The sequence below is a fragment of the Myotis brandtii genome, unplaced genomic scaffold (assembly GCF_000412655.1).
Source record: "Myotis brandtii unplaced genomic scaffold, ASM41265v1 scaffold291, whole genome shotgun sequence".
Classification (NCBI taxonomy): Eukaryota; Metazoa; Chordata; class Mammalia; order Chiroptera; family Vespertilionidae; genus Myotis; species Myotis brandtii.
In genome coordinates, this window is record NW_005361118.1 from 32,355 (window position 1) to 41,799 (window position 9,445).

At 38.5% G+C, this 9,445-nt stretch overlaps 1 protein-coding gene across 6 annotated transcripts in view; it reads right to left on the reverse strand.

Moving 5' to 3' along the window:
* Window positions 1-3,622: 3,622 nt before the first annotated feature.
* The window catches only part of GK5 (glycerol kinase 5 (putative)), a 164,966-nt gene continuing 159,143 nt past the window's right edge, over window positions 3,623-9,445 (reverse strand). For all 6 annotated transcript variants that reach the window (XM_014542151.1, XM_014542152.1, XM_014542150.1 and 3 more), the window contains one exon: window positions 3,623-3,939. In XM_014542151.1, coding sequence (XP_014397637.1) covers window positions 3,791-3,939 — 149 coding nt within the window. In that variant the 3' untranslated portion in view covers window positions 3,623-3,790. The remainder of the gene's footprint in view (window positions 3,940-9,445) is intronic.

Below are 9,445 nucleotides of genomic sequence, written 5' to 3' on the forward strand. Positions count from 1 at the left end.
TTTTAACCACAACTTGGGATGCTACTGGTAGCTAACGGGTAGAGGCCAGGGATGCTGCTAAATATCCTATAATGTACAAAACAGCCCCTAAAGCAAAGAATGACCTGTCCCAAAATGTCAATAATGCTGAGAATAAAAACTTAAAACCACTAAGTCTGTAGTATAGAAGCAATCAGTGCCACTTTAAGAAAAATTTTATAGGAATTTTCTCCTCCTGGATAAGACAGCTATACCTCCTAAAAATATCTGACAGATCCATAATATTAGGGAAAACAAAACATTATGAGAAAATTAGCACACAATTTTTTAAAATTTCAAATATTAACATGCAAATGAAAAATGAACTTGAAAGATGGAAAGGACAATTTTTTTGCTCAATTGATTTTGATCATCACCTGTTTCTACAACCACAAAAGCAAATGTAGTCACACTTCTGATTTAAGTCAAATCTGACAAAAGATTTATGAAACTGTTACTAAAAATAGACTGAAATATTAAAAATAGAAGAGTAACTTCTAGGATAACAAAAGAAAAACATGGCCACTGATTTCTGAGATGCTCAATTCCAATAAGTGATAGTCAAAGTTACTTTCCCACATTATCTAAAAGATATCTTTTTTGTGCTTTAAGGTTGAGAAAGGAAAATGTGAAAAAGAGATGAACTAAAAACTTTTTAGGTATTTATAATGTTATAATTCAATATATCCTAATACAAAAAGACAGATTTCCTATGAAATCATATCCACTGAGAAGCAGACTCTATACTAGTAAGAAACACTAAAACAGCAGAGCAGCTTTTATATGATTTTGATAATAAAGCCTTTAACTGGCCCCAAGCTTTGTTAAAAGGACATAAAAAAACACAAAGAATGAAAAGAGTATGATATCTATATAAGGGAATCTGACTTATTACAGTAAACAAAACACCTCAACATAAAAATATTTCCAAATCTTAATTAATGGAGTTAATGATACTATACATTTGCAGTAATGACTCCATCAAAATAATCATTTAAGAAGACAATTAAAGTACATTGAAATAGAATTGGTAGAAATGCAATTTGACCCCTAATTCTATCAAATCTGCCTCTGAAAGAGAAATATATGACAGTATATCCCACTTCTGGGTACTTGTTCAAAGAAATTCAAAACACTTATTCAAAAAGACATATGCATCCCTATGTTCATTGCAGCATTATTTACAATGCAAGATGTGGAAGCAACCTAAGTGTCCACCGTTAGACGATTAGATAAAGAAGATATGATACATAAATACTATGAAATCTTAATTGGCCATAAAAAAGAATGAAATCTTACTATTTGCAATAACATGGATGCACCTAGAAGGTACTATGCTAAGTGAAATAAGTTAGACAGAGAATGACAAATACCATATGATTTCACTTATATGTGGGATCTAAAGAACAGAATAAACTAACAAACAAAACAGAAAACACTCGAAGATACAGAAAACATTTTGATCATTGCCAGGTGGGAGGGAGATTTGGGAACTGGGTGAGAAAAGTGAAGGGGTTAGGAAGTACAGATTGGTAGTTACAGAATAGGCATGGAGATGTAAAGTACAGCATAGGGAATACAGTCAGTAATGTTATAATCATTACGGATGGTGCCAGGTGGGTACTAGATTAATGGGTGTGATCACTTTGTAAGGAATATAAATGTTTTATCACTATGCTGTACATCTGAAACGAATATCATATTGTATGTCAACTGCAATTAAAATTTTTCTAATGTGACAATATATCATTTCATTCAGGAAAATACAAGAAAAATTGGAAAATTCTTGTTTTCGGTAGTGAACAGACACATTAAAACACAATTCAACCAACCTATTTGAACTTTCTCCATCATCTTGTTTGTGTGGTTTTCTTTGGGGGACGGGGGTTGTTTTTCTTTGGTCATACAAAAAGCACACCAAAATTCCCTGTAACAGTCACTTCTACAATTACATTATTATTAAACAGCTAGCCATAGGACTTTTTGTGATAAACCCGACCAATAGGGAAGTGAATCTCATCACTGCCACCAATCTAACAGGAACCTAGCCCAGTGGTCGGCAAACTCATTAGTCAACAGAGCCAAATATCAACAGTACAATTGAAATTTCTTCTGAGAACCAAATTTTTTAAACTTAAACTATATAGGTAGGTACATCGTTATTAACTTAATTAGGGTACTCCTAAGCTGGCCTTTGCTAAAAACGTCCTCAATCTGATTGAGGTACTTTCGCTGAGGTCGACCCCTTCTAACTCTCCCACCCACACTCGTCCTGTATACTTGTTTCAGATAGACGAGTGTGGATGGGAGAGTTGGAAGGGGTCGACCTCAGCGAACGTACCTCAAAACAATGTACTACCTCCCCCCTGCGTCGCCCACTTCTTCTAAGGCCACTTCTTCAAAATAGACTTGCCCAGGCTGAAAACCAACTTCTGCGCATGGGCCACGAAGTTTCAATCGCACTGTACATGCGGGCCCGCACGTGGTATTTTGTGGAAGAGCCACACTCAAGGGGCCAAAGAGCCGCATGTGGCTCGCGAGCCGCGGTTTGCCGACCACTGACCTAGCCCAAAAGTAAGGAGGGGCAAATCATCTGAGAGCAGGAAGGTGATCAACTGCCTTAAGGCAATTTTACTCCTGGCCTGAAGCTACTCACAACTCTTGCCCCTCTATTCTTCTATCAAGAAAGCTGGAAAACAGAGAACTATCTTGCTCTTTTAAGTACATCTCCGACCTCTACCGCTACCCCTGCATGTTTTAGAGAGGAAAACACAGACCAAAATTAAAAAGATAACTGGACAAGTAAAAGACCCAATGAAAACCATCATTAAGTCACTGGTAAATTAGGGCACTTTCTTCAAATTAAGCTCTGTCAATTAGGCACTTAATAAAAACAAATGACATATATGCAGACATCTCAACAACTAAGAAAGATTAAAAACAAAAACAGAAGACAAGACTTATACTTACTACCTACATTTTGTTTTTTAAAATGTGATGTTATACTTTAGCCAGAAATGTTTGAAAGAAATACTATTTAAGAAGAAAAATACAGTATTTTCTTGTTCCTTAGGAATCAATACCCTAAGTTTCAGTGTTTTTAATATATACGTAATGCTCGGATATTGACTAAACAAGGAAAAATTAAGGCAGTGGCTTTAAGCTCAATAAAGGAAAAAACTGACTAACAAGCTTATCCGACATAAACACATCAAGCTTGTATTTGGATACAACATTGAATAATTATGGCTTTAAATATAAAATATGTTTCAAAATTCCACATTTCTTCAGTTATTATTTTTTTTATAGCTATGTGGACTTTGAATAGTCCATCTAGTTTTAAATAAAGGAATACTTTTCATATAATTTTGGAACAAAATGTGAATGGTCTTGATCTAGAACTACTGATTTGGATAGTAAATAATTATGTTCATATGTACCATAGACCTACTATTTTTAAAAGGAAGACTTATAACTGTCAAAATATAATTGCTAATGACTAATGTCCTTTGGAATTTTGCTACAAAACAGAAGATAGAAAGTTTTGAGGTACTGCCGCCTTAGAATCTTTCCAAGGTTTGGGTAAAAAAAAAAATAAAAAATGGAGGTTTAAAAAATTTTATTGTTGTTTTAAAAAAATCAGTGTTTTTTCTCTTCAGTTGTGAAGATCATTTTAAGTCTCCTCTCAGTCCCCATTGTATTGGTGTTCCTGAGCTCATCTCATCTGCATGTCACATGCAGCCATCTGCGGTTTCAGCCATTCTGTTTGGTGCTATGTCTTGTTATACCAATTCATGGAGCGTTTCACTGCCTTCACCCAGTTTTCCATACTCATTTCATATTCCTGCCATTTCTTCTGTGGCTTGAAAACCATTTCACTTTGTCTCAGTTTCTTTAGTTCCTCCTTGTCAGTCCAAAACCCTATAGATGAAAAAATTATTCTCAAATTTTAAAGCAAATAATGACTCCATAAAGTTTACCCACAAACCTATGTGAATTGGTACAAAGGTAAACAATTATTATTTTAAAACACAATCCAAAGTATTTTGCTGCTTTTGAATTTTGTTGGATTCACTGACCCAGGGAATGAATACAGCAGGATTTATAAGTCTTTTGGTTTTAACTATTAGCTTTATGTGTACATGGCAGAGCACCAAGATGCTTCTAGAACAACCATGCCTTGTCATCATCATTTAATTTCATGACTTGTTAAGAAAAAAAGAAAGCATATTTTCTTCTTATAGATTAAAAAAAACAAAGATAAGTTAAGAATGTATCTTGAGGGGAGAAACAACTCCTTAGAACAGGGGTGGGGAACCTTTTTTCCGCCAAGGGGCATTTGGATATTTATAACATCATTTGCTTAATTTAATTCACTTAATATAAACTTACGTTGCTATGAAAAAAAACTCCTAGATTTATTGAATTTTTAGTCCCACCTGTGGTTGCTTGGCAAGGCCAGATCAAAATATTTCTAGGGCCTTAAACGTTCCCCAACCTTGCCCTAGGTCAGTGATGGCGAACCTATGACACGCGTGACACGCGAACTCATTTTTTGGTTGATTTTTCTTTGTTAAATGGCATTTAAATATATAAAATAAATATCAAAAATATAACTCTCTGTTTTACTATGGTTGCAAATATCAAAAAATTTCTATATGTGACACGGCACCAGAGTTAAGTTAGGGTTTTTCAAAATGCTGACACACCAAGCTCAAAAGGTTTGCCATCACTGCCCTAGGTATATGCACAAAATTTAAAAATGGGACTTACTAGAATAAACTTTCTTTTCAAACTATTGCATTTCATACAAATTACTTAAGTTCCTATTCAATACAATGTTGGAGTTCTGGCACACATTGTTCTTTAAATAAGAAGCAAGAGCACACAACTATGAGCATAAGTGGTCTAAAACAGCAGAGAGGTCTTGGTAGTAAACTTGGCACATCTCACTTACTCTGAAGTACTTAGTTGACAAGTCTTGTGATGTACGTTTCCTCCTACCAATAAAACTGACACAAAATTCTTCCTTCTAAAATTTTCTGTCAAGTCACAATCTTTCTATTTACAAAGTTAACATTTTAGACTCTCTATATTTAAAGATATTGATAGAAGTTTCTAAGACTAAACATAGTTTTAATTAGTATAATACAGTTAGATAAATCTAGTCATAAAAATAAATGTGTTCTTAAAATCCGTATTTCCAGAATTTATTATTTAGACCAAGGCATACATATTTCTAAAGTTATTTTATTAAATATGCATGGAATAGATCCATGACTCTGAGTGACTTTTGAAAACACAGAGGATGTGCACAGCCTTCAGTCTCAAATGTCCGAAAGAGAAGCCTTCTGACCAGAAGTCTCAGCTATTCTGAGAAGGTGAAACTGCTTCCCTGCAGTGAGTGCAGTACCACTTCACTGAAAAGGTTTGAAATTAAAAACAGATATAATGAAGCAGATGAAACTCAAGCCACTATGATATGTGTATGAATAATGTGCACATGCTTGTTATTTAAATTATTTTAAATGTTCAAGAGAATCTGACATACTTCTTATATTAGAATTTTATGAGAATTTGATTTATTATAATTATAAGCATAATTTATTCAATTTGCAAGAGTTATTTAAGTACTTTAGATTTTTCTTGTTACAGGTCTAAGTTTGCTCAGTTAGTTATGTAAAACTAGAGGCCTGATGCATGAAATTTGTGCACAGGTAGGGTCCCTAGGCCTGGTAGTGATCAGGGCTGATAGGGGCCTTCCGGCTGCCGGCCGGGGCCTCCCTTCCCTGGCTGCCAGCTGCCAGCCAGGACATCGCTGCTGGCTACTGGCCCAGGCCTTCTTTTGTTCTGTGCCAGCCCCTGGTGTTCAGCACATGTTATAGCAAGTGATCAAACTCCCGGTCTCCCAGCCGACCTCCTAAGGGGACACTTTGCATATTAGCCTTTTATATATATAGACTAGAGGCCCGGTGCATGAATTCGTGCACAGGTGGGGTCCAATCGAGCCAGGCTGGCCAGGGGGAGGGGACGCAGGAGGTTGGCCGGCTGGCCCGCCCCCGATTGGGGTGGGAGGGGCTGATCAGGGGCGGAGATGACTGGGGGAGGGGCCACGGCCCCACCCCCTGGTCAAAGTCCCGGTCAAGGGGACAATTTGCATATTAGCCTTTTATTATATAGGATTATTTTTAAAAATCAACTATATTAAATTTTTAAGGGTTGATATATACAAAAAACTTTAAATTTGTAAATGGGAATGACCAAGGGAAAGTTTTTTTCTTAAATTTGAATTAATCAAATATTAGTCAATGAACAAATGAAAGTGTGATCATTTTATTCAAAGTTAACAGATTTTTAGTAAAATTAAGTTGAAGTTAAATTTACCAAGATTTCAGGTTTTTTGGATTTGTAACTTTACTATGTTAAGTCTTAGCCTAAAGTTTAACTGAAATATTCTGTTCTGCACAAACACTCCTCCCTTCCATACAGGAACACATTAAAACATTCCCAGTGTCCCAAGGGAGTATTTCATAAAGAACTCCCTAATGGTCTCTGCACTTCCATGCTTTACCCTCCAAATTAGTCCTTCCACTAACTTCCAAAGTGATCTGTTCAAATGGAGATCTATCCATGAGCCTCTCCTGCTCAGAGTCTTCAGTGGCTCTCCAATGCCTTGAAGATCAAGCCCCAAATCCTCTTCTTGAGGAATCCACCAGATCAGAAGTTAAAACCAAGGCCAAACAATGTGGGCAATTTACAGCCATCTTGTATCTATCAAGCCATTATCTTCCCCAGCCTAGGACACAAGAGCAGATAGTTAAAAAATTTCCCTAACAAAAGAATGCAAAAAGGGATGGGGAAAGGAAAGATAAAAAAGGTGGTGGGTTCACTCCTTAAGCAAAGAAGCTAGCAGTCTCAAGGCTTAGCAAAATAAAGTTGCCAGGTGCTTCTCATGATTTCTGGGAGGCCACAACAAAGTAACAGGGAACCTTAAGAAATAATCTGTACCAGAATATTCAGCAAAGTAATTTTAAGACATATGGACAGGAGGGTGTATGATGCCTCAGAACCCCACCCAGCATCCTCTTCTGATTGGCTGGGGCCCGTCTATACTTCATAACCCAGATGTATATGTTTACTTGCTTTGCTTTTTCAGTAAAGGTGCATGCTTTAATTGCCTGTATAAATTGACTTTTCACAATACAGTAAAGGTCTCTCATATAAATTAATTTATATGGGGAGATGAGGATCCAAATTGGTAACAGCCTAGAACAGTGATGGCGAACCTATGACATGTGTGTCAGAGGTGACACGCGAACTCATTTTTTTGGTTGATTTTTCTCTGTTAAATGGCATTTAAATATATAAAATAAATATCAAAAATATAAGTCTTTGTTTTACTATGGTTGCAAATATCAAAAAATTTCTATATGTGACACGGCACCAGAGTTAAGTTAGGGTTTTTCAAAAGGTTCGCCATCACTGGCCTAGAACATTCAGCAGTCTGCAGCCATTTAGTAAATTCTATCTTCCTTAAACCAAGGTCACTTAAAAAGTAAATGGTTTACACGATTCCTCCCCAACCAGAGGATAAATAGCTTAAGTCAATCTACACAAGCAGAGAGATAGCAGAAATCCAATTAGTGATGGAAAGCTTTGTCAAATAAACAATAACTATATTACACCTTCACTTATAACTCTAATTGCTATTCTAGAATATTGTATTGAGGAGGAAACTGGTCTTGCAGACTTGTTATCTAAATGCAGAGGCTATGGAACTGTGAACAATGCACTGCCCTGGGGGGGAAGGTTGTTATGCTGGTGCCAGGACGGACCATCTGATGTGGCCTGACACCTGGGAACCTTCCTGCAGGGCCACGAAGGGGGCAAGGGGCATATCTGCAAGACAAAGACCCCAGCCGGATATATATAGACAGGCTCTCTGCATGTTTCTTCACTCTGATTTGGAAATTATTCCCGGAGTCCACCAGTATTAATAAGCGGGGTCCCTCCCTTTCTCTAGGAAGCGTGCTTGGTATTTCTTTGCTCTTCCGCAACATATGGTTCCCTGAACCGGGAAGCTAACCGCATTTTGCTCTTGCCTCCGGTGAGTGGACAGGGTTTGGGGCCTGGGTGCGCAGGATAGGCCTCCGGGAGGTGCACGCTGCTGATTTTAGCAGAATTGAACCAGGGGGAACTCCAGGTGCTCCCGGACCTCAGCCCAGGACCTGGCCAGCATCTGGAGAAAGTGGATGGACACCTCTGGACCTGTTGGCAGAATCGGTAAGGTAGGGGCCCCAGTCAGTCAGGCCCACTCCAAGTGAGTGGAATGGGGAGCTTGATCCCCTCCCCAGAAGTCATCGGACTTCGTCAGGTAAATCAGGAATCAGGACTCTGGAGGTGAGTGAATTCAGATTCGATTAAGGAATTATGGGTTCACTCTTCTGTTTGTTTGTGTGTGGGACTAGTAAATTTGCTACCGAGAAGGGGGGCTCGATGCAAACTTAACTCCTCTGGTAGGTTCTCACTGAGACGTCGGTCAAGAATTCTGGTCTGGGGCGTGGGTGCCGGGAGTGCCCCCATGCCCATCTGGGGAGTTGGGCATTATCTGCTCAGCTCCAGTCTGGGCTAGTCTGAGAGAGTGAGAGTACAGATGTTTGTATGTCTTGGCATAATTATCTGCTGATTAACTGGTCTGTGTGAAAGCAAAAACTACTTTGATTTTCTGTTCGCTCATTTGGTTAAAACGTTTGATTTGCTGAAGGCTGAACTTGTGATGGTCTGCAAAAGTCTCAAGCAGCGCTGTTGAGTTAGTTTTCTCAGAGATGTTTGCTCTCTATCACGGGAGGAATCAGCCCACTTAGTAAAAATTTCTGTCTATGTTTGTATACTAGGGACTTCAGTTTGCTCTGTGATTTTGCTGTTAGGTTGAAATTTTGGAATTCTGGGGTAGATTTAAAGGTATCTGTGGCTTTTCTTGTCTGACTGGGACTTTCAGGAGGGGGGCTCACAGCTCTGCAGAGCGGGGAGATTTTACGGGCCCTGCCCCCTGCCTGTGCTAAATTAAGGATCTTTTCTTTCAGGAGACCCTCCAGGCTTTTAGTAAAATTTCCCTGCACCCTTGTCATCCTCTGCCTTCTTCTCCAAGCCAACTAAGAGTCATTTTCCTCCACAGGTCGGACCCCAGCCTCTAGGAGGGAGGGCTACTACAGTGACGGCCTGTAGTTTTCTCTGAAAACTCCCGCTCTTTCTATTTCTCCCCTCTCTAGGAATTGTCTTCCTCTATCTCACAATAGGAAATAATACAGGCCAGTGTCATTTGGCTTGCTGGTTAAAAGAAGACAATGGGCCCTGGAATCTGTAAAAGTGGCCGGGAATGAAGCTGGTCAAATGTACTGAAAGGGTTCGGTACCTGTTGCTGCTAACA